Source organism: Trachypithecus francoisi, unplaced genomic scaffold (genome assembly GCF_009764315.1).
Source record: "Trachypithecus francoisi isolate TF-2019V2 unplaced genomic scaffold, Tfra_2.0 Lachesis_group21, whole genome shotgun sequence".
NCBI classification, from domain to species: Eukaryota; Metazoa; Chordata; class Mammalia; order Primates; family Cercopithecidae; genus Trachypithecus; species Trachypithecus francoisi.
This window is the reverse complement of record NW_022681467.1, coordinates 25,573,866-25,599,219: the sequence shown is the minus strand read 5'-3', so window position 1 is coordinate 25,599,219 and position 25,354 is coordinate 25,573,866. Positions and strand designations below refer to the sequence as shown.

At 40.7% G+C, this 25,354-nt stretch overlaps 1 protein-coding gene across 2 annotated transcripts in view; it reads left to right on the top strand.

Moving 5' to 3' along the window:
- Positions 1-10,300: 10,300 nt before the first annotated feature.
- Positions 10,301-25,354, top strand: part of RAD21L1 (RAD21 cohesin complex component like 1) — a 28,845-nt gene continuing 13,791 nt past the window's right edge. For both annotated transcript variants that reach the window (XM_033185957.1, XM_033185956.1), the window contains exons 1-8: positions 10,301-10,394; positions 12,664-12,839; positions 14,160-14,289; positions 15,831-15,924; positions 18,705-18,811; positions 22,650-22,820; positions 24,226-24,321; positions 25,232-25,345. In XM_033185957.1, the coding sequence (XP_033041848.1) occupies positions 12,696-12,839; positions 14,160-14,289; positions 15,831-15,924; positions 18,705-18,811; positions 22,650-22,820; positions 24,226-24,321; positions 25,232-25,345 (856 nt within the window). In that variant the 5' untranslated portion in view covers positions 10,301-10,394; positions 12,664-12,695. The remainder of the gene's footprint in view (positions 10,395-12,663; positions 12,840-14,159; positions 14,290-15,830; positions 15,925-18,704; positions 18,812-22,649; positions 22,821-24,225; positions 24,322-25,231; positions 25,346-25,354) is intronic.

Genomic DNA, 25,354 nt, shown 5'->3' with positions numbered 1-25,354 from the left:
CCTCGTTTCTTTGTTCCCTCAGTCCTGGAGGTGGCAGATGCTTCCTGCAATTTCTACCTTAAAGTTCTTTTTATAACCTTTCAGTCACCCAGTTAACAACTTTATACCTAGTTAGCAATTCTTTATATTAAATTTTCTGTGTTAAAATAACTGGTGTGGTTTCTGTCTCCTACCTGTCCCAGACTGACACAGCTTTTTGCCGTTATTACCAATTGCCACTGTAACCATTCTTGGTTACACTGGAAAGGCTAATGAATGGCACCTTATTATTGCTGCATGATTATGTTCTGACTTGTGAAACTATGACTGTTACAAATGGACAAGCTGACTAGCCACTATCATCTTGAGAGATATCTGCCTGGCCATGTAAAGTAGAAATGACATTGGTCTCCCATGCCCAATGCTAATCACTATCACCCTCTGTCTCTCCCTGCTTTCCACATTTGGGCCCAAAGACCAAAAACCCCTGCCAACCCCTCCATCTACAATCTGGGAAGATAGATCTAGAGCCCCGGAACCTGCCCTTCTGGTGGGATATTTGTTGTTCTCCAAGACCCTACATTCGGAACCAATGTTCACTTCCTGATCCTACGTCAGAGAAAGCCAAGGCTGAGCCCAGATGCTGGACAAAGAGTTGGGATGGAAATGATATCTTCAGCGTTGGTCCTGGAGGGCTGGGTTGGAAATCATGGCCATGCAGGACAGTGAGCACCAGAGGGAGCATGTGGATCTTGGTCTCAGGAAAATCCAGGGTTTTCTCTGTTAAGGCAGCAAAAACAGGACTGCACGCCTAAGTCTGGCATCCAGGATGAGGAGAGGAGGGCACAGAGATGGAAAAAGGATTCATGAGGTCAGAAACTAAAAATTTAGGAGCAAGAAGAATGGTTCAAGATGTGAAACCTAGAGTGGGTCAGGGCAGGCAAGGCAGGGCTTACTTATACTGTGACTGATTAGAAATGATCTAATCTCTCACACCTTTACATGAGAGCCAGCTTCCAGTCCTGGGTCAGCTGTGACACCTTACGGAGCCCATGTGTTGTGGTGTATATTGGTGTGTAACAAACTGCCTCCAAACTTAAACACAGCAATCCCTTTATTATTGCAACAGCCATTTATTATTGTTGTAAATTATGTTTCCCATCGTTCTGGGCTCAGCTGAGCGGTTCTTGGCTTTGGGTCTCTCAAATGATTGCAGTCAGGTGGTATCTCAAAGGCTGAGTTGTTCGCCTCTGGCAGGTGATGCTGGCCTTAGCTGAGGCTGGCAGCTGGAACGTCTATACGTGACCCTCCAGGCGGCCAGGCTTCCTCATAGTATTGTGTCAAGGGTTGGGCTTTACTTTCTGGTCTTTCTGCATCTTTTCAGGTCCACTCCCACTGCTAAAGATTTTACTCTCCTATTTATTTAAGGCGCAGTTTATAGAGAGGGAATCTGATTGGTCAGCTTAACTTTTTTTTTTTTTTGTTGAGATGGAGTCTCGCTCTGTCGCCCAGGCTGGAGTGCAGTGGCCAGATCTCAGCTCACTGCAAGCTCCGCCTCCCGGGTTCATGCCATTCTCCTGCCTCAGCCTCCGGAGTAGCTGGGACTACAGGCGCCCGCCACCTCGCCTGGCTAGTTTTTTTTTTTGTATTTTTAGTAGAGACGGGGTTTCACAGTGTTAGCCAGGATGGTCTCGATCTCCTGACCTCGTGATCCGCCCGTCTCGGCCTCCCAAAGTGCTGGGATTACAGGCTTGAGCCACCGCGCCCGGCCAGTCAGCTTAACTTTTGACACCCATCATCATACATAGGTAATTAAAAGAGAGGACTTTGACATCAGGCTGCCTGGGTTTGAATACTAGATCTGCATCTTATCAGCTCTCTAACCTTGGGCATATAACATAAGTTTTCTGTGCTTCAGTTTGTTCTTCTAGAAAGTGGGGATAATAGAAATTACCGCATAGGACTATTGAGCAAATGCAATGAGTCAACATGTTCCTGGCACATAAGCAGTGCTCAGTAAATCTTAGCAATTATTATTAATAATGACAGCTACCATTTTATTTTATTTTATTTTACTCTTAAGTTCTAGGATACAAGTACAGAATGTGTAGGTTTGTTACATAGGTATACGTGTGCCATGGTGGTGTACTGCACCTATCAACCCGTCATCTAGGTTTTGAGCCCCGTGTGCATTAGCTATTTGTCCTAATACTCTCCCTCCCCTTGCCCCCCACCACCGACTGGCTCTGGTGTGTGTTGTTCCCCTCCCTGCACCCATGTATTCTCACTGTTTAACTCCCAGTTACGAATGAGAACATGCAGTGTTTGGTTTTCTGTTCCTGTGTTAGTTTGCTGAGGATGATGGCTTCTAGCTTCATCCATGTCCCTGCAAAGGACATGATCTCATTTGATTTTCTGGCTGCATAGCACTCCACTGTGTATATGTACCACATTTTCTTTATCCAGTCTATCATTGATGTGCATTTGGGTTGGTTCCATGTCTTTGCTGCTGTAAATAGTGCCACAATAGACAGTACCTTTACCTTTTTTTTTTTTTCTTTGACACGGAGTTTCGCTCTTGTTGCCCAGGCTGGTATGCAATGGCACGATCTCAGCTCACTGCAACCACTACCGCCTATGTTCAAGCAATTCTCCTGCCTCTGCCTCCCAAGTAGCTGAAATTACAGGCATGCGCCACCACGCCCAGCTAATATTGTATTTTTGGTAGAGACAGGGTTTCTCCGTGTTGGTCAGACTGGTCTCAAATTCCTGACTTCAGGTGATCTGTCCGCCTTGGCCTCCCAAAGTGCTGGGATTACAGGCGTGAGCCACTGCGCCTGTCCGATAGCTACCATTTTTAAAGTCAGGATAGTTTAGTGATTGTAAATACAGCCTGGAGCCTCATTGCCTGTGTTCAAATCCCAGCTCTACAATATACTGATTGTGTGCCCTTGGGCAAGTCATTAAACTCTCTATGCCTTGGTTTTATCATCTGTAGAATGGGGATAATAGTATTGCCTATCTCCTGGAGTTTTTGTGAGGAATAAATGAGTTAATACATGGAAAACACAACAGTGCTTGTCATCTAACAACTATGTGTCATGTAAGCTATTCATCGTCATTATTAATCATCTGCCCTAACTACCAGCACCACACAAGGCACTGTAAAGATCTTATTGCACAAAACACACTCAACATCTCTGCAAGGATGATATTAAAACTCGATTTTATGGATGAAAGAACTGAAGTTCAGTTGAGCTACGTTGCCCAAGAAAAAGCACAATGAGTAAATGGCAGTAGTGGTACTGAATCTCAGGTCTATCTCCTGTCTAAGCAGAGCTCTTACTATGATATGATGTTGCTCTTCTGATCAGTCATAGTAGGGGAGGGGTGCCATGAAGAGAAGAAGCAGTGATGTCAGGTTCATAGGATCCCTACTCCCTCCTTCTGGCAGGGTCTGGTGCAAGACAATCTCTAATGTGTGTGAAGGCAACTCTAGAACAATACCTCTGTTATCTCTCTAGTAAGTAAGCAGACACAGAATCTGGCGACCCCAATAATGCACACCCATCCCTGCTCCCAGCGTATCTTGAGCCCCAGTTCTGTCCTGTCTGCCATTCTGTTTTGTTTTGCCCAAACCCTCCCCAGGTCATGGGGACAGCTCCTATTTCACTGGGCTGAGGTCAGTTTCACTGGACCAAAATCAAGGTGTTGGTCAGACTGTACTCCCTGCTGACTCTAACAGAGAATTCCTTCCTCACCTCTTCCCGTTTCTCGTGGCTGCTGGTAGTCCTTGACTTAGGCTGCATAACTTCAGTTTCTGTCTCTGTCTTCTTATAGCCTTTTGCTCTGTGAGTGTTAAATCTCCCTCAATCTACCTCTTATAAGGAATCACATAATTGTATTTAGGGCACCTGGATAACACCGGATAATCTCTGCATGTCAAGATTCTTAATCACATCTCTAAAGACTTTCACCTGCCTTTCTTTCCATCTAAGGTAACATATAAGGATTAGGACGTGGAGGCCATTTTTCAGTTTACCACAGTAGGTGATCAACAAAAGGGAATTTCCCTCTCATTGCTTCTGGAAAGCATTCTCTGGCCAATGTGCAGGGCTAAGCAGAATCTCACATAGCTGCAGATTACCTTGGTGGCTGTCAGAAGAGTTTATCTTTGTTGAACACCTACAATGCACAGGCATTGTAACAGACCTGACCAGTGAGTACGTGTTAATATTTCCATTTGACAGCGGAGAAAATTGTGACCCAAGGAAGCAAAAGCAGGACAATTGCAAACAGATGAAACTGAAGTTTCAAACTTGAGCTTCCGACAAATGTGTTTAGATTTCGCACGTGCGCCAGCGAAGACTAGGGTAATTACGCTGTGTGTGGGCGCCATCTAGTGTCCATACAGAGCAAGTCTTCTGTGAATCAGCCCGTTCCGGGTTGCGAGCCTGGCTCCCTATCAGCTTTCCCATTGTGGGGCATCCTATTGGGAGGACCATGGACCAAGAGGCTTGCTGGTCCCAGATATCTGCGTTTGAACTTTAGCTCTGCCACGGACAGAGTGATCTGGGGCCTCCTTTTCTGATCCTCCACTTATCCTTAACTCTAAAATTAAAATGACACCTCTCAGAGCCGTGGAGAGGATGTTGGAAAATGCGTTGTAACAAACTGGGAATAACTGGAGAGAATGGAAAGAAACATTGTCTGCAGTTGATCAGGCTTGGATTCATTTTAAAAAATACTTAATGTGCACCTGCTGTGTGTCAGGCACTGTTCTGGATGTGGGAATGTCGCAACAAATAAAACAGACAAAATTTATGTTTTCGTGTGGTTAATAGTCCGCATTCCAGTTTTTGAGTCGTTCATTCATTCATTTACAAACATGTTTCTGGCACTCCTGTGTGCAGCACTTTCACAAGCAATGGGCACACAGGGTATCTAATATGGCTGGAACCCAGGAAGCCGGGGGAACAGGATGGAGCAAGTCCAGCTTTGTGGGGCCTGAGAGTATCAATCACATACTCTAAGAGAAAGAATGCAAAGTCAGAAATACAGAATTAGGCTAGAAAGAGATTTTTTTTAATAATGAGAGATGAAATAAACTTTAGCTGGCAAAAACCACAAAACATAAAATCTAGGAAAATAGGACAATATTAGCTGCATGATATGGCTCTATAATAATTTTTCTCTACTTTTTTCTGTGCCTTCTTTGATCATCTAGTGATGAAAACAATTTTGTTATTTTATTTTCTTCAAAGAGACTGTGGAAATAATTCAGTCTGTCCTCTACAAGATTAATTTTTTTGTGTGGTACTTTAAACAATTTAAACGTTGTAAAAATGCCATGTATATTTTTGGGATTCTTGTCAATTTTGGGGAAACCTCTACGTTCCTTTTATATATGAGCTGTAAGCCTTCTTGTAAAGTGACTAATTTTAAATAGTATTTGAGGGGATGGTACGTTATCCAATTTATTGTTGCTGTCCCTATTGTAGGGGTGTATTAGGAGTTCTACATTTTCTTCCTGTATGTCAGTAGTTCATGTTAAATAATTGAGAAATTAAAACTTTCCCAATGTATTTCTATGATTCACTCCTTTTAATTACTTAGATACCAAACAATCTAAGTCTATTAATTACTTTTGTTGCCGGAAAAGGGGGTCTTGATCCAGACCCTGAGAGAGTTCTTGGATCTCGCACAGGAAGAAATTCAAGGAGAGTCGCAGAGGGCACTGAGAAGAAGTAGTTTTAGTGAAAGCTACTCAGTTATAGAGTAGGGCGTCCTCAGAAAGCAAGAGGAGAAATACCTCATCTTTAAGTTTTTCTTATAGAGGGCATGTATCTATATAAAGATTAAGATATGTCTGCATGTGGGTGGACTAACAGCATGACAAAATTTAGTACTTTGTTGATTTAAAGAAAGTTATCCTTGGCATTTTAGTGTATACATCCATCAAAATGACTACAATCAAAAATATTCATCAAGATGACTATAATTATCTTGAAAGCACATATTGTTATGGATACTGGGACATCTGGACTTTCTGTTGTTGTAGGAGTATGTCCTTGCAGGTGTCTTTGTTTTCTCAACTGTAAATATCTTATGCACATGGGTCATAACTGGCCAGGAATGGGTCTTGCTAGTTTTACGATAGAGTCAATTTTAAAATGGTGTGACCCTGGCTCTCCTATGCTCCTGTTTCCCTGACACTTTGATTTGAAATGTATCTATTTCTCTTAATGAATCACTACTTTTGTTATGATCTGCAGGCTAGTTCATCTGTGAGCACCTGACATCGCGAAGGCAGAGATGGCCAAAGAAGACATGAGCCAATACAATGAGATCATAAACATGCAGCTTCCCACATGCATGTACTAGCTGTTTACAGCACTGTCGCTTGTTTGTGCTCTATGAACATAAATGAGACTCTGATATCTTCTAGCTTGCGCAATTCCTATTAGAAAGGAAGAAAAAATGTGCAGTGCATTTATAATTGCATATGTTGTGTTGTCAGATAGATTTCAGGTAGACAGACAGGAAAGAACTTCTGCTTTAACTGGGCTTTGATGAGAACCAAATCCTCTGCTAATAGCTTAATATGTCTGATGATTGGAAGAATTCTCGACAGACTAGTTTCTGACTCTGTCTGTTTCAAATTTTGTTTCTTATCCAATACATACGTACTCCTGATGCTATGCTTTAAAACGATGTATGGCCCTGTACCTTCGTGTCACAGTGCAGGATGAGTCAGTATGGTGGGCCGTAGATGTGTTCCTGGAAGCCATTCCTAACTAAGATAGATAGCAATGACTTGACTATAGATCAAAGTGACTGTAGACCACATAAATAGATCCCTCTGAACCTGTATTAAGTGTACATGTAACTCAGCTCTGCCTCAGCCGCACCCTTCAGCTACTTCATTGCCACCCACACAGTGTGACAGAGAGAGAGTTAAAGTGGAAAGAGACATTCATCTTCAAAGATTGTGATAAAATATCTTATTTTCGAAAACTTTACAAAAACACACGCCCATGTGAAAACACTGCTATGCTTCTCCCAGGGCTTTGGAGGAGGCCTTGCAAGTGAGCGTCCTGAAACTGAAGATTCCTAATTGTTAAGGTAAATCCACCCACATGAAATGAAGCCAGAATTACAAGTAAGAGGGAGACCATGTAGGGCCTTGTAGTTATTAGGAGGAAGTTTGAGTTTTTTTCTAAGAACAACAGGAAGGCTTAAAACGCTTTAAAAGGGAAACCTGCTGGTTGTGGGTGGAGGATTACCTAGGCGCCGAGGCAAGAGACTGAAGGCACAAACTGTTTCAGTATAATAAAGAAAATAGTTAGAATAAGAATAGTCATAATACAAATTAGACAGAGATGATCATAAACCATTACCAATCATTATTATAAACATTATTAATCATTAGCTTTTAATATTACTCTTTGTTGCATTACTAATATAACCTAGGAATAACCGGCGGGTATAGGAACAGGTGCTGAAGGGACATTGTGAGAAGTGACCTAGAAGGCAAGAGGTGAGCCTTCTGTCCCACCTGCATAAGGGCCGCTTGAGGGCTCCTTGGTCAAGCAGTAGTGCCAGTGTCTGGGAAGGCACCCCTTACTTAGCAGACTGCGAAAGGGTGTCTCCTTTCCTTGGAGGAGTCAGGGAACACTCTGCTCCATCAGCTTCTTGTGGAAGGCTGGATATTATCCAGGTCTGCCCATAGTCATCCCAAGGCCTAAACCCCTCCCTGTGGTGCAGTGCTTCAATGGTCACGCTCCTTGTCCACTTTCATGCTCCTCCCGCACTCCTGGTTCCTCTTTGAAGTTCACAGTAGATAGTGGTAGAAGAAATAGTAAAAGTCTTAAAGTCTTTGATCTTTCTTATAAGTGCAGAAAAGAAAACGCTGATGTATGCTGCCTTCTCTCTCTGCTTCCTGCTACCTAAAAGGGAAGGGCCCCCTATCCTGTAATCAGGTGACTTGCTTCACCTTGTCAATCACTTAGAAAATTCACCCTTGTTACCCTGCCCCCTTGTCTTGTATGCAATAAAAATCAGCGAGCTCAGCCGTTCGGGGCCACTACCGGTCTCTGCATCTTGATGGCAGTGGTCCCCCAGGCCCAACTGTTTTCTCTTTATGTCTTTGTCTTGTGTCTTTATTTATTACAATCTCTTGCCTCCGCACACGGGGAGAATACCCGCTAAGTCAAGTAGGGCTGGACCCTACAGCTCTTAATAGGATTTGATCTATATTTTGAGACAGTCTCTCTGTTGTCCAGGCTGGAGTGCAGTGACCCATACTCCGCTCACTGCAATCTCTGCTTCCCCGGTTCAAGTGATTTTCCTGCCTCAACCTCCCGAGTAGCTGGGATTACACGCACCCATCACCACTCCCGGCTAATTTTCGTATTTTTAGTGGTAAGACGGGGTTTCGCCATGTTGGCCAGGCTTGTCTGGAACTCCTGGCCTCAGGTGATCCGCCTGCCTTGGTCTCCGAAAGTGCTGGGATTACAGGCGTGAGCCACCACACCCGTCCATGATCTATATTTTTCAAAGACCCGTCTGGCGTCAGTGTGGAGCAGCGGTCTCCAACCTTTTTGGCATCAGGGACCAGTTCTGTGAAAGACAATTATTCCACAAGCTGGGTGGGCGGGGGGTCATGAGAGTCTCGTGAGGAGCGCGCAACCTAGATCCCTCGCATGCGCAGTTCACAATAGGTTTCGCGCTCCTGTGAGAATCTAATGCCTAGGCTGATGTGACAGGAGGCGAAGCTCAGGCGGTGAGGTTCGCTCGCCCGCTGCTCACCTCCTGCTATGCGGCCCTGTTCCCACCCGGGGTTGGGAACCCCTGGTGTAGAGAATGATCTTTAGGGAGGCGAGTGACAGGAAGGAGACCGATCAGGAGGTTGGAGCTTTTCCAGGAGAGAGGTGGCTTAGACTAGGGTGGAGTGGGTGGAGATCTTGAGAAGGGATAGATTAAAGTCATATTTGAAGGTGGAGTGATGGGCTTGCTGATGGGTTGGCATTAAAGTAGACATGAGGGTGGCACCAAGGGTGTCTCCCAGACATCCTCTTGAATGGTTGCCGTGACCCCATTTCCTGAGGTCAGAAATTGGGAGCTAAACTTCAATTTGAATCCTGTCTCTACAATTCCCAACCACGTGACCCTAGACAGGTTGCTATTTTTCCCCCCAGCTCTTTCCTTATTCAAAAGAGGGAAAACCAATAACTGCCTTGTGAGATTGTTTGAAAAGTAAATGAGAAAACCCATGAAAATGCCCAGCCAGGAGCCTGAACCTTGTCAATAACCTTATATTGGATGGCATTGCCGCTCCAAGATTTATTAGCATTTACTATCAAACTCAAGAGAGGAAACCAGCTTTGCATCCTGATACTCTTGCAGGATTTTTCTCAGGTTCTAGCACTTGGCTTTGGCTACTGAGAACTGATATTCCAGGCTGGAAAATATTTGCTGTCCCCAAAGGGCAGGTCAATGTGAATAATCTTTTTAATAATAATAATAGCTAATATTTGTAGAGCACTTATTATTGCTTGGCTCTTTACATGATTCATTTTATTTATTTCTTACAATACCCTACGGCACAAGTATTTTTATTATTTTCACTTTACAGATGAGAAAATCTGAGGTTCAAGGGATTAAAGAATTTCTCCAGTGACCTCCAGCTAGTAAGTGGAAGAGAACAGACTGGACTGCATCAGGGATGTTCAGAGATCAGCCAGAAGGATCACCTTTCACAACAGGACTACGGGGCCCAGGCCGCGTCCCTGTCATGCCCCTGCACAGGTGTCTCGGGTCCGAGCGCCAGGACAAAGCCGGAGACTGCGCGCTAGGACCGGTGCGCCTTGCTCACTGTCTGCCTCTATCCCTCCTGCCCCGTCCACTGTCCCCACCAACGCCCCACGCCCTCGTCCCTCTCAGTCCCGGTCCACTCCAGTCTAGCGCACTGCCCTAACTCTGTCCTAGCCCCCAGCTGCCGCAGCCGGGCGCCCAGTCCCTCAGTCCCGCCCCTCCCCGCCCCCTGCCTCCCCTCCCCGCCCCCTGCCTCCCCTCCCCGCCCCCTGCCTCCCCTCCCCGCCCCCTGCCGCCCGTCCCTCAGCCGCTGCCCCGCCCAGCCCCTCCATTCGCGCCCTCCCCGCCCCTCCACACGCCCTGTACGTCCCTCTCCATCCCCCGCATGCCCCGCCCCTCGCCCACTGCCCCGCCCCATCCCCTGTCAGTCCCACCCGTCGCCCATTGCCCCGCCTTCTCCACTCCCCGCCCCGCGCCTGCCGCGCATTGCAGACGCCCAGCGGCGCCAAGAACCCGGAGCCGCGGACCCGAAACGCTGACCTGGCCACTGCTCGCAGCCCCGTGCTCTGACGCGCCACCCCTCAGACCAGGCTTTGAAAGTAGGGCGCAGCCTGAGAGGCCGGCCGGACCCCGAGGGCTGTAGGCGGGCTGGGAGATGGGAGACGCCACCACCCACATCCCCACACGCACCCGGCCCCGGCGCCTCACCGTCCCGTTAGCTCGCGGCGCCAAGCCGGGAGGGTCCGGCCTGAGGAAGAAAGGTCGTCGTCCGCAGCCCAGCTGGGGCTGGGCGCGCGACGCGGGGTCTCCTCGCCCGCACGCGGAAGAAAATGGGCGCTGTGGCCTCAATTTCCCTCTGTGAGCACCCGGCCCTGCATTCTGAGGAGTCGTCTGTGGAGGAGCCTTTGGCGTCCCCCTGCCCCTGAGGGTGGCCGTCAGCTCCTCCCAGCCCAGCACTTTGCTTTCCCCTCCCTCACCCCCCGAAGGGTCTCGCCCTCTCTGGCTCTCCCCACTCTCCTCTCCCCCGACTCCCCTCTCCCAGGGTCCTCGCCTGGTCTCCTTCCGGCCCCTTCCTCCCTCCCTCCCCGCCACAGCCGCCACTCTGCCCTTCAGGGACAGGTTCCCACGGATTGGCCCCATCCCGTTAGCTTCACTTTGCACGAAGTCAGTTCAATCTAGAGATAGAAATAGCCTCCAGGACGTGGTGGGGGAATGGGGTGGGGGGGAGTTTGTGTGCATATTTTGTGGCGAGGGGAAAAAGGGTAGGTAATATGTGTTCGGGAAAATCAATGTCTCAGGAATAGTAAATCGCAGGATTTGTGGTTTCTGCTTTTTTTTTTTAAAGAAGTCCATCACTTAAAAAGTACATTTTATTTTTTTGAGGAGTCTCCCTCTGTCGCCCAGGCTGGAGTGCAGTAGTGCGATCTCAGCTCGCTGCAGCCTCGTCTCCCGGGTTCAAGCGATTCTCCTACCTCAGCCTCCCAAGTAGCTGGGATTACAATGCCCGCCACCGTGCCTGGCTACTTTTTGTATTTTTAGTAGAGACAGGGTTTCACCATGTTGGCCAGGCTGGTCTCCAATTCCTGGCATCAAAGTGACCCGCCCACCTCAGCCTCCCAAAATGTTGGGATTACAGGCGTGAGCCACTGCACCAGGCCAAAAAGTACATTTTAAAAGTACCTCACACCACTGGGAGCAATTTAAAAAGATAAATAGGAATTTATTCAGAGATAGCGAAACACAGACTAAAAAGGAAAGCAGTGGAACCAATGCAAGGCACAAGCCATATACATTAAAATTTCCAGCTGCCCCGTAGGGGAACATGGTTTGGCGGATTGCGTCACCTTTAGTTGGGGCATAATGATTGAATTCTTGCGGTACAAATGGACACTGATCGAAGTTTACCTAAGTTTTTAATTCTGTGGCCAACTTTGTGTTTGTCTTGGCTCAGTTTTCTCTTAAGTAGAAATAAGTAGAAAAGAAGCAAAAAGAAGCTTCCATTGTGGCAGTGTAAATTTACTTTATATGTAAGCAATAATTTGATTTTTCCTAGAAGTCAACCAAAGTGCTATAAGATCCCTTCTCATCTTTAGCTTAGTAATAGAGCCCTACGGTGTTACCAAGAATAGTACAGTTTGTAAAAATGTGCATTAATTCCTTCTCTTTAAGTGAAGATTTTCTTTTATTGTTCTTATTTCAAAACATTTAAATTTGATTCTTGTTTCTTCCCTTGCCTTCTAATTATTTTCCTATAGTTTCTTGTTTTCTTCATTTTTCCACTTTATGGAATGGAAACTCCACTCCACTTTTTGGAATTCCATGATTTTAACTTCAAAAATTAAAATATTGTTGAATAAACCAGAGCATCTTGAAAAGGGCAATGAAATTCCAACACCTGCATATCAATCAATAATCCAACACTTCTTAAATTCTTAAGTTTTAGAAAAGACATGCCCTGTATTAGCTTTTCTTGGTTTTGTCTGCGTTTTCCTACTCTTGTTTCTTTCCTATTTCCATATCTTATATTTTCAGTCTTCCTCCTTTATTTATTTGACCATGTTAGTCAGAAGAGAACTCAAATCCTTTTTTGGATAAAATAACTGAAGTGTAAGAATAAATCATTAATCAGGATGCATTTAAGGCAGATGTAGAGGTGTAGTTCACAATTTACTACAGCTTTGTCATTAGGTTATAATTTTACATTCTAAATAAATTTATCTTATTTACAAGAGAATAACTTGTATTGAATAATTCGATTAGAACACAATCTGAATGTTATTTTGTAGAATTAATGAATATTTTTCTTATAAAATAGCAATAAAAAGTTTTTGTAATAAAATTTTAAATATCTTTTTGTGTTCTCTCTAGTTTGTTAAATACAAGTAAGGAATACAGGCAACATGTTCTACACACATGTGCTTATGAGTAAACGAGGGCCATTGGCCAAAATATGGCTTGCAGCTCACTGGGAGAAGAAACTCACAAAGGCCCATGTATTTGAATGTAATCTAGAGATAACCATTGAAAAAATTCTTTCACCCAAGGTATGTTGCTGATTAAAATGATAGCTTGTATTTACCATGACTTTGGAGGAGGAAAGGCATTAAGATACACTTATATCATGAAATACATTTTCGAGGAAGTTTTACTTGTCAAATGGTCTTTAATTCTTGTAGCATTTAGTGTTATAACAAACGTATTGGTTTCTGTTGGTAATTAACTTTTTCATATATCTATCATAGATAGATTGGACCCTAAGGGATGAAGGCCATATTTTATTCATATTCGTATTCCTTTCTTATTCACTAACAAAATACAGTAAACATAGTAGGTACTTAATAAGCATCTCTTAGAAAATAATGAACAAATGAGGAGGGTAGAAAGAAAGAGGACTGGTTATAAATCCAAAAATATGTGAAAATATGTCATAAACAGTAAAGTACTATGTTCATTATAAAACACTAAAACAGTGATTAGAATTTGCATTACAGTATTTAATATTGTTATAAGTTAAGTATTTTTCAACTTTAGAGAAGGACAAATTGAAAGTGTGGTATGTTAGGCACTGGACTGGACTTTATGCCTATAAATCTATTTAATCTTTACAACAACCCTATGAAGTCGGCTTCTTTTAGCTTCTGTGAACTGTGGTTAGCATGTTTTGAGTTGGTCAAATTTATATTTAATTATTGCTTTATCACTTAATAATTATATTACTTTGGGCATCCTACTTAAAATATCTGAGTCTCAGTTTTTTCTTCTGTAAATAGAGGCTGTTGTCAAAATTAAATAAGTTAATGTATGAAAAGCTCTTAGGACAATGCCTGGCATAAAATAAGTATGTAATAAATTGTGGGGAGGCTGAGGCAGGATAATTGCTTGAACCCAGGAGGCGGAGCTGAGGCAGGATAATTGCTTGAACCCAGGAGGCGGAGGTTGCAGTGAGCCGAGATTGCGCCACTGCACTGCAGCCTGGGTAACAGAGCGAGACTCCATCTCCAAAATATTAATAATTTTAAAAAAATAAATTATAGCCATTTTTATTAAACTGAAGTTCAGGAAGGTTAAGTGACAGCCTCAGCAACTGAACCAAGACCTGAACCCAATTCTGACTACAGAGTTTATATTCCTCTCATAATACTAATAATAGTATACTTCACTTAAATACCATGTTAGATTAATTCCCTTAAATAAGAATAAAAAAATCATTTTGCAAGGTGAGGTAAAAAGTGATTTACTTTAAATAAGAATACAAAATAACTGCTTTTTTAAGAGAACCAAATCTTACGATGTAAGTAACTTTCAAAGAATAGGATTTATGAACCTAATTTTTACTCTTCTAATACTTCAAAAATTATTGAAAGGTGAAAATAGCACTTCGAACTTCAGGACACCTTCTTTTGGGAGTTGTTCGAATCTATAACAGGAAGGCAAAATATCTTTTGGCAGATTGCAGTGAAGCATTTCTTAAAATGAAGATGACATTTCGCCCAGGTATACATGTAATATTGATTTGTCTCACTCTTCTTGGTTCCCTTTTGCATTTTAATTGGGGGTGGGCTCTTTTAATATACTTCAGGGGAGTATGGTGAATGTAAACTTAGTTTTGAATGAATCTAAGTTTCCATGGTTGAGGATAAATTGTATTCATTTCCTTGCTCTTTTTGTATGCCTGCAGGAAAAGGTTATGCTTTCCAAAACTTGTAATGTTCCTGCATGTTTATGTAAGACATATACTTAAAGCCACTACACTTGCATAAGAAACTCTGATATTCTGTTTTTAATGGGCATTTAGTTTGTCATGTCTGTTTTTGCTTTTATGAGAGAAATTAGAAATAGTATGATTGACAAAACAGAAATATCAGTAATTGTAATTGTTTTCAGAATTCTCAAGACTCCAAGCAGCATGCTACTTATGACGTATCAAAAATTCCTAAGCATTCCAAAGTGCCAGAGATTTACATATGTCATAAATATAATGCCTTCAAAATTTATGTAGCATCTGTTTCACTTTGAAGACATTTTTATTTTCCACCTTGTATTACGGCTATTTAGGTATGGATCTTGCCTCTATCACTAGTCTTCAAGCTTCTTAAAGGCAAGGTCTTTGTCATAACTATTTTCTGAATCTCTTATAGTATCTGTCTCGGTGCCTTGCACATACCGTTCCCTCAATCAACATTTGTTGAATCAGGATTGACAGATTTTTTTTTAATCTTCTTCATTTAAAATATTCGTATAATCTCTAGGTAGATTTATATTCATATCAAGTATGATTCATTTGTTCATTTTTTTTTTTTTACATATTCCACAAATATTTATTGATTTCATACTTTGTACCAACCACTATGTTAGGCTCTGGGTTACAAAGACAAACAAACAAGATAAATAAGATCCTTTTCAGTCAGGTGAGGAAATCAAATAATTTAAGTATTTTTAAAACTTATTACAGTAATTGTCAATTGTAATTGTGCTATAAAGGAAAATAAACAGAGTGCTACAACAGAAAATAACAGAGAAGTTTGCTTTAGTTAAAATAATTGGGAAAAACCTTTCTGAGAGGATAGAATTTAAGCTCAGACTTAAAAAATGAGAACTACCCAGCCATGTAAAAAGTCCCTGAGGGAATGACATTCTAGGCAGAGGAAACTGCAAGAGTAAAGGTCTTCAGGTGGAAAAATGCTTGACTCTTTCAGGGAACAAAAAGGCTAGTATGGTCAGTATGGTGAATGTCATTAGATGATGCCTGATAGGTTTGTAGAGCTACAGAGGCTCCAATTCGAAATTTTGATTTTATTAAATGCACTGGAGAAGTCACTAAGTCATTATAAGTTTTAGAGACATCTAATCTGATTAGTTTTTTGAAATATTACTCTGTCTGCTTTGTAAATAATGCACTACAAAAGGGTAGGAGTAGATGGAAGAAAACTAGTTAGAATATGCAGTAGTCCAGTAAAAGAATATGGAGTTAGTTGGGAGTTCTTTATTTTATATAGCATTGCTGCTTATTGAGTGTGATTTTTTATTCTTTTCAGGACTGGTTGACCTTCCAAAAGAGAATTTTGAAGCATCTTACAATGCTATCACATTGCCAGAAGAATTTCATGATTTTGACACCCAAAATATGAAGTAAAATATTTTATTTATTTTCCTTCGATTTGATTTTCTTGATATTTTGTTTTTATATTCAAATTTCATTGAGGCAAATGGAATGTAGTTAACAACTGAACAAGTACAGATGTGATTGATAAATACTTATATTTGTTATAAAATCCCAAAGTACAACAAAAGTATGTCATTAGATTGAATATAGTTGGCAATATTGACAGTATATTCATCTATTCATTCAGTAAATATTCACTGGGTGCCTTCCATATGCTGAAAACTGTTCTAGGCACTGAGGAGATAGCAGTGAATTAAACATAGCTGCTGGCCTCATGGATCTTAAATTTTAGTTGGGGTGGATAATAAACAAACAAATAAATGTATGTCAGGAGATGATCACCATTGTGAAGAGAAATAGAAAATGAAATAAATAAACAGTAAGACAGGAAAGACTTTTCTGAAAAGGTAAGAACAGAAATCTGAAGGAAGTAAAGGAACAAATCAGTAATGTGGGGGAAAAATATTCTAGGAAGAGCAAGTAGAAAGGCCCTAAAGCAGAACACACTGGACAGTTTCAAGGACCAGCAAGGACGCAAGTGAGACTCTAGTGGAGTAAAGGAGGGGCTGAGTGGTAGGAGATGAAGTCAGAGAGGTAGCAGGAGACACAGATGATGTAGGGTGTGATACACTACAGTGGGACTTTTATTTTACCCAGGGAGCACGGGAAGGTTTTGAATAGACGAGTGACGGGATCTGACTTGATTTCAACATCATCTCTCTGGCTACTTACTCTAAGAGAAAAGGGAGGAATCAAAGAGCCCGTGAGAAAGTTATTGTAGTAAGAAGTCCAGATAAGAGAATATAGTGTCTATGATCAGTTCTCAGTTTTCATCTCACTCAGGTGGTAGCAGTCAACTTACAGATATATCTGGAAGGCAAAGCCAGGAGAATTTGCTGATGAATTGAATATGGCTTTAAGAGAAAATGAAGGATGCTATATGATGTTTGGCATGAGAACAGAGTTAACACTTAATAAGATTAGGATAATCAGATTTAAAGGGGGCAGAGAGAAGGAAGTAAATTAGGTTTTGTATATAAGTTTTGGGATGACTGTTACACATCTGTTGTGGTCTAAATGCATATGTTCCTCTAAAATTCATATATTGAAACCTAACCTTCAAGGTGATGGTATTAAGAGGTGGGGCTCTGAAGCCACAATGACCTTTTAGGACAACAACAACAAAAGAGTTGGAAGTGATTAGGTCATAAGAGAGGTGATTAAGTCATAAGAGAATTGATTAGATCATAAGGGCTCCACCATCATAAGTGAGATTAGTTCCCTTATAAAAGAGACCTGCAGGAATTTTCTTGTCCCTTCCACTGTGTGAGGTCACAGCAAAAAGACACCATCTATGAGGAACAGGCCCTCACCAGACACCAAATCTGCTGGCACCTTGATCTTGGACTTCCCATCCTCCAGGACTGTGAGCAATAAATTTCTGTTGTTTATAAGTTACCCAGTCTAAGTTATTTTATTATAGTGGCCTGAATGGACTAAGACAATATCGAAGGGAGTAGGTAAGTAGTTGACTCTCTGGGTCTGAAATTCAGGAGAGAGGTCTGATGTGGATGTATAAATTTGCAAGTTGTGAGTGTATAGATGGAACTTCAACCATGGACTCTAAGAGATCCCCAAGGTAGTGAGTATACCTTTAAAAAAAAAAAGAGAGAGAGAGAGAGGGATCTGAGGACTGAGTATTTGGTAATTCCCAGTAGTTAGTCTGGGATATTAGGGACAGAAAAGGAGCAGGTAGGAAGAAAATTGAGAAATAGTGATATCTCAGAGGCCAAGAGAAGAATGTATTCCATGAGGAAGGGAGTTGTCTTAGTCTGTTTGGGCTGCTATAACAAAATACCATAAACTGGGTGTCTTATTAACAATAGAAATTTGGCCGGGCGCGGTGGCTCAAGCCTGTAATCCCAGCACTTTGGGAGGCCGAGACGGGTGGATCACGAGGTCAGGAGATCGAGACCATCCTGGTCTACACGGTGAAACCCCATCTCTACTAAAAATACAAAAAACTAGCCGGGCGAGATGGCGGGCGCCTGTAGTCCCAGCTACTCGGGAGGCTGAGGCAGGAGAATGGCGTAAACCCGGGAAGGCGGAGCTTGCAGTGAGCCGAGATCACGCCACTGCACTCCAGCTTGGGTGACAGAGCTAGACTCCGTCTCAAAAAAAAAAAAAAAAAAAATAGAAATTTAGTTATCATCATTCTGGAGACTGAGAAATTCCAGATAAACTTGCCAGCAGATTCATCGTCTGGTGATAGCCTACTTCCTGATTCATAGATGGCAACCTTCTCACCATATTCTCACATGGTAGAAAGATTGAGGCCGCTTTCTGGGGCCTCTTTATAAAGGCACTAATCTTATTCATGGGAATCTGCCCTCATGACCTAATTACCTGCTACAGCTCCCACCTCCTAATATCATTGCATTGGAGATTAGATTTCAACATATGCATTTGAGGTGAGGAAGACACAAACATTTAGGCCATAGTAAAAGTCAACATCTAAGTCAAATGCTGTTTGTTTGTGCAAGTAAGATAAGGGACTGAAAATTGACCATTGGATTTGGGAGCCTAGAGATTATTTATATACATGTATATATAATAAACTAGTGTTTATGAGTAATACTATTGAGAAAATGAAAATTGTTCTAGTTTCTTCACTATATCAATGATATTTTTACAGTATCATTGTTTTCTGTTCTCATGTTTTTCTCAACCTTTTGTTTCTCCATAGTGCTATTGATGTTTCAGAACGCTTTACTCAGAACCAAAGCAGACCAGAAGAAATCACTCTTAGAGAAAATTTTGACAATGATCTACTTTTCCAAGCTGAGAGCTTTGGTGAGAATATTTGAGAACTCAAAATTACAAATTATAATCAATTATATTTGTATTTGTGTATTGAAACAATGCCAGTAGACGTAGCTATAGAATGAATCTTTTGATGCATAAATGTAATTCCCAATACATCTTTCCTTGCCTTTTCCTAGTATAGATGTCAATGCCAAGACTCAGTCTTAGGATATACTTCTATTCTCAGTGTATAACCATTTACTGAATACCTACTCTGTATCAAGTGCTATCAATAGACAGGGCGGTACCAAAATTTAAAGAAGCAATTTCTTCCCTCAAGGAGATACTGGGTGTGAGAGAGACACGTAAATAAACAGTTGTGATGGTCAACATACATACAAGATTTTATATGTATGCTGTATGAAATGCCTTCAAAATCTATTTCTTCTGGTATATGATAATATCAATTGTAAAATAATGCCTTTTAAATCAGCCTGGGGGTGAGGAAGAGGAAACGCTACCACACTAAACGTATATATTGATTGTGAAACATAAACTGATTTTTAAGATGTTAAACTCTGTTTGGGCAAGGCGATTGTACTTTACTTTTAATTTTTTTATTTTTGACACAGGGTTTTGTTCTCATTGCCCAGGTTGGAATGCATGATCATGGCTTACTGCAGCCTTGACCTGGGCTCACTATCTTCCCGCCTCAGCCTCCTGAGTAGCTGGGACTGCAAGTGCATACCACCACACTCAGCTAATTTTTTAAAACTCTTTTGTAAAGACAGGGTCTTCCTATGTTGCCCAGGCTGGTCTTGAATTTCTAGGCTCAAGCAATCCTCCTGCCTCAGCCTCCCAAAGTGTTGGGTCTATAGGCATGAGCTACTGTGCCTGGCTAGTGTATTTTAAAATGGAAGCAATATGGTGTAATTTAACTGTAGAGTATTTGCTCTTTTTTTCTGGCATCTACTACTCCCTGTCTTATGATATTTATACACCTCTTGTCTTGGTCTACAAACTCCACGAGGATAGAATCTGTGTAATGTTCATATTTGAATTTCCTATAGTGCCCAAAACAATGAGCATAGGAGAAAGATAGCCTGTGTCTATCTTGGTCGGGGAAGGGAGTCAAGAAAGTAATGCTTGAGTGACATCTCCAAACTCAGCTTCTCATCCTCACTCTGCTTCCATAACTCTTCCTATATCTGTAGCTGTGTTTCTCAGCCTGTGGTGAAGGACCAGTTTTCTAATTTTTGTCAATTTTCAATCTGTATTATATTTTACTTTGTAAAATACAATAAAATGAATTATTAGAAAAATTAAAAAATTAAAAATCAAAATACAAGCCTCAAGTTTTGTTATTAGAGTCAATATATATAAAATTACTCTGTCAAATTTCTGCAAAACTTTGTGAACATGTACTTTTATTCCTGTATTTTATTTCTTGTGGACCAGTACCCATCCCCAGATTATACTTTAAGTAGCACTGATCTCTTACTGGGTATAATCCCAGACCCAGAATTGGAACACACTGGCAAAGAGGTAATCATATTCCCTACTCCCAAGGCACTCTTTACAAATTCCCCTACTATTCTTATTTGGGCCTGAAACTTTAGGATCTCTTTTTTTTTTTTCTTCTTTTTTAATGGAGTCTCGCTCTATCACCCAGGCTGGAGTGCAGTGGCACTATCTTGGCTCACTGCAACCTCCACCTCCCAGGCTCAAGCGATTCTCCTGCCTCAGCCTCTGGAGTAGCTGGGACTACAGGCATGCATCAACACACTCAGCTAATTTTTGTGTTTTTAGTAGAGACAGCGTTTTACCATGTTGGTCAGGCTGGTTTTGAACTCCTGGCCTCAGGTGATACACCCTCCTCGGCCTCCCAAAGTGCTGGGATTGCAGGCATGACCCACCATTCCCAGCCAGTATCACTTTTAACTATATTTTTTGTCAACTTCATACTAGTGCTGAGTTGTTTGTTCGTTAATTCTGAAATGTCTCAGATCTTTTTTCTATTTCCTTAGCCACTGATATAGTTCACCAGTACCAAAGACCTGGAGTATTGCAATACCCTCCTACAAATCTTCCTCCAGTCTCTTCCCACATTTTTTATGCCTTTGTAAGAGCAATTGTCTTTAAATTCCATTTTCGATATATCACATTCCTCTGCTTAAGTGCCATGGGTCCCTGTGACTTACCGTATCATATACCTCTACCTATACTCAAGGCCTCTGCCAATTTATCACCTTCTTTATTTCATCAGTTTTATTTATTTTACTCTTAATGTGGACTTTTTGCTCTAGTCTAGCAAGTCTAGTGTCTTGCCACCCAACCAGTACAATTTAGTTGTTCACATTTCTGTATCTTCCTTTACAATTTTAAAAGGTGGGAAGAACATGTTCTTAGTAAATGGACAGATTTGGGTTTGAATCTGAACTTTCTCTATTGATTTGCTGCGTGATATTGGGCAGATTGCCTAACCTCTCTCAGCCTTATTGCCCCATTTGTAAAGTTGGGATATAACTGACAACATCATATGGTTATTTCCCTTATTCCTTCCTTTAATCTTCACCAATATGTGATTTTTCTCTTTTTTAAAAACTGCTTCAAACCTAATGTCCTCTAAGAAATATTTAAAATTAATCCATCTTATTCTGGATTGTAATATAAGATCAAAGGCAATGATTATTTCTTTTATGTATTTTGTGTAATCTGAGATTCTTGTGATGTTCAGTGCTGAGAATATAGTGTTTTCATAAGTCTTATTCTCTGACCAACGCTGGCTTTTCCTTTGGGAGCTATCAAGCTGTACCTGGATGATGTGAATATATTCTTAGTTTTTTAAAAAGTAATTTAGTCTTTTTTTCTGAGCAATTCTTTAATCCATTGTCATGATAGTTGTTTTTTTCCACTCTTCCATTCTAGAAGATTTAGGTCTATAGAAGAATTTTCAATATGGGTAATACTTCATGATTTTCTTTACTGTCTAACACTAACATGGGTTGTTAGAGGGAAGAGAAGACTAACCTTGGACCTCTGGGATTTCAGACTCCTGGACCTAGAGATTCAAATCCAAGACAGGGAAATAACTGATTTCTGGTGAAAAGCTGACTTCTGGTCCCCTGGAACTGTCAGTGTAGTGTTGTGATTGTCAGGATGTAGGCTTTGGAATCAGAGCTGGATTCAGATCCTGACTCTGTCATTTATTAAAGTGTGACTGTGTGCAAGTTACAAAACCTTTCTGTGCCTGTGTTTCCTCATCTGTGCAATGAGAATTATATTAGTATCTTCTGTTACATAATATAATACATACTATAAACACTCAGTTATTGTTAGCTGACGGTTTTTTTTTTTTTTTTTTAACAGACCTGTGTCTCTACCCCCTAGCATATTCGATTTCTATTGAATGAATGTTGTAAGCCCATTCTTTAATATTTTACCTGTGTTTCCATTTCCTAAGGTGACTGATATGTTCCTTATTTTCCAAACCTCCACTATGCATGAACAATACAAGCAATTGTCCTTGAAATACTATGAAATATACTTGGTCAAGCAGAACTTACTTACCTAAAATAGAAGAAATTATTTTCCATAGTACTTTTACCTTAGGAAGTTATTAAATTATATCACAACTATAAAGTCTATGTAATATTTTGGCATTTTTTTCCATTGTATTTGAAAGGTCATTAGACTAAAAGTCCAGTCTCTACTGATTAACTGAGTGACTTTAGTTGAATAATTCAAGTAAGTCTTTCAGCCATTCTCTTCATCTGTAAAATGAGGTGTTGGATGACAGGATTATGCGAGATGATATCTGAATTTCCTTCTAACTGTAAAATTCTGTGTTTCTATGAATTAGTATTAATGATATATATTTATTTAGGGGAGGAATCTGAAATTCTCAGAAGACATAGCTTCTTTGATGACAACATATTACTGAATTCCAATGGTCCTTTAATTGAACATAGTTCTGGAAGTCTCACTGGAGAAAGATCTCTGTTCTATGACAGTGGAGATGGGTTTGGAGATGAAGGAGCTGCAGGAGAAATGATTGGTATGCCATCTGGTCATGTAGAAATAAAATATTTATTTTAATCAAATTACTACAATGTATTAGATTTATTATATCAATGTAAAATTTCAAATATGTTTTTGTGTTATGTAGGTCAATACATTTTTTATACAAGTTTTCAAAGTCTATGGCATGTTTAAACATTTAGGCTAGGCCTAAGTAAATAGCCATCTGTTTAAATATATTTTCTATAGAGGTTATGAACTACTGCTTGTTTTTATTTTTACAAATTCCTAATTCTTGGAAGGAAGAGAGTGAGGTTAGTATATTCCTTATAAAATATACTAGACTATGTACTGGAAAACATTGTTTTCTTTAACATACATTGTGGGGCAGCTAAGGTATTTTTCTAGAATTTTATATTATTATTTTATATTTATATTCATCTGCTTAAGTGCCTTGGGTCCCCATGACTTACTGTATCAAATATCTCTACCTATCCTCAAGGCCTTCTACCAATTTATTGCCTTCTTTATTTTATCAGTTTTATTTGTTTTACTCTTTTTTTTGAGACGGAGTCTCACTCAGTCGCCCAGGCTGGAGTACAGTGGCGCGATCTTGGCTCACTGCAAGCTCCGCTTCCCGGGTTCACGTCATTCTCCTGCCTCAACCTCCCGAGTAGCTGGGACTACAGGCGCCCGCCACCACGCCCGGCTAATTTTTTGTATTTTTAGTAGAGACAGGGTTTCACCATGTTAGCCAGGATGGTCTCGATCTCCTGACCTCCTGATCCACCCGCCTGGGCCTACCAAAGTGCTGGGATTACAGGCGTGAGCCACCGCGCCTGGCCTGTTTTTACTCTTAATATAGACTATTTCACATTATAAAATAGTCATAGAAATCGGATAGACAAAAACTGAGAAGTCCAAATGCACATGTTTTATTTATGATTATGATTATGATTGTGATTATTATTGAGATGGAGCCTTGCTGTGTCACCCAGGCTGGAGTGCAATGGCACCATCTCGGCTCACTGCAACCTCCGCCACGTGGGTTCAAGTGATTTTCCTGCCTCAGCCTCCTGAGTAGCTGGGATTACAGGTGCCTACCACAACGCCTAGCTAACTTTTTTTTCTATTTTTAGTAGAGACAGGGTTTCACCATGTTGGTCAGGCTGGTCTCGAACTCTTGACCTCAGGTGATCCACCTGCCTCAGCCTCCCAAAGTGCTGGGATTACAGGAGCGAGCCACTGCGCCCAGCCGAAATGCATGTTTTAAAGATTGTTTATTGACTGTTCCTATCAAATCTTTTTAAAAATTCTCTAGTTTACATTAAAAATCTAGTTATTCCTTTACAATGAAATGCATAAAGTAACATTAATAAATGTTTAGTGAACAAATGACAGATTCCCATCTGTATGAAAAAGTATTCATTGTGTTTTTCAAGACAATCTATTGCAAGATGATCGGAATATCATGTTAGAAGACATGCATTTGAACAGAGAAATTTCCCTGCCTCCTGAGCCTCCCAGTAGTTTAGCAGGTAGGTTGAAATTTTCCTTTATGAGAAAGTAATGGGTACTAATGTTTAAATTAAGCCTCAGAACTTCTGAATTTAAGTAGCAATACAGTATAGTGAGAGACAAAGAACAATGTCCTTCAGACTCTGTTAATCTGACTGTAGACAGTATAAAATAGGAAATTGGATTCTGAGAAAGGTACATTGAAGGGTATTTAGCCAGGATTGGGTTTAGCATGAGAGTGCTCTGCCAAAATTATTGTGCTTTTGAATTATTAAAATAGTATATGGTACATAGTAAGAAAATTTATTAACTAGTATGGTTTGATAATCTACATACAATTTGAGAGAAATTATAAATTGAGGATATTTTCCCTACTTGAAATTCATATGGAAGTACTTCAGATGATTTGAGGTATTTTAGTCTGATTTTTCTTAAGAATTAAAAGTACAATTAGCCCCATTTTTTATTAGCCACAATTTTTGATGTTATATTTGCTTTCTAAAAACAATAGTAGAAACGGAAAATACAAAGAGCTAAGTAATAAAATTTTACTTATGGTTTTTTATGGGTCAACTGATAAGTATTTAACAGAATACAATTTTTTTTAGCAGACATATAGTCAAATTTTTATCAGTCATTTACTGTGGTTGCCACACTGTTTTCACATCTGCGTGACTTTAACCCACCCTTAGATGTCTCATGTGCAAAAGGGGATGATGATACTTGACTTACTCGAATACTATTGGTCCCAGACCATATAATCTGTAAGCTTCTTCAACTCTATTAAATAAATGATTCTAAGAATTCAGATGTTCCAGTTAGTAATATGAATCTTCAGTTAGTTTATCTTTCTCTTTAATTCTCACACAGTCCTCTACCCTGCATCCTAACTGTTATTTTTACAATTTCTTTTATGTGGATGTTGATTAGTTGAACCAGATAACCCAGAGTGTATATGTGTACCTGAAAATGAAAAAATGAATGAAACAACATTATTATCAACTGAAGAGGAAGGATTTACCCTTGATCCAATTGATATTTCAGGTCAGAGGC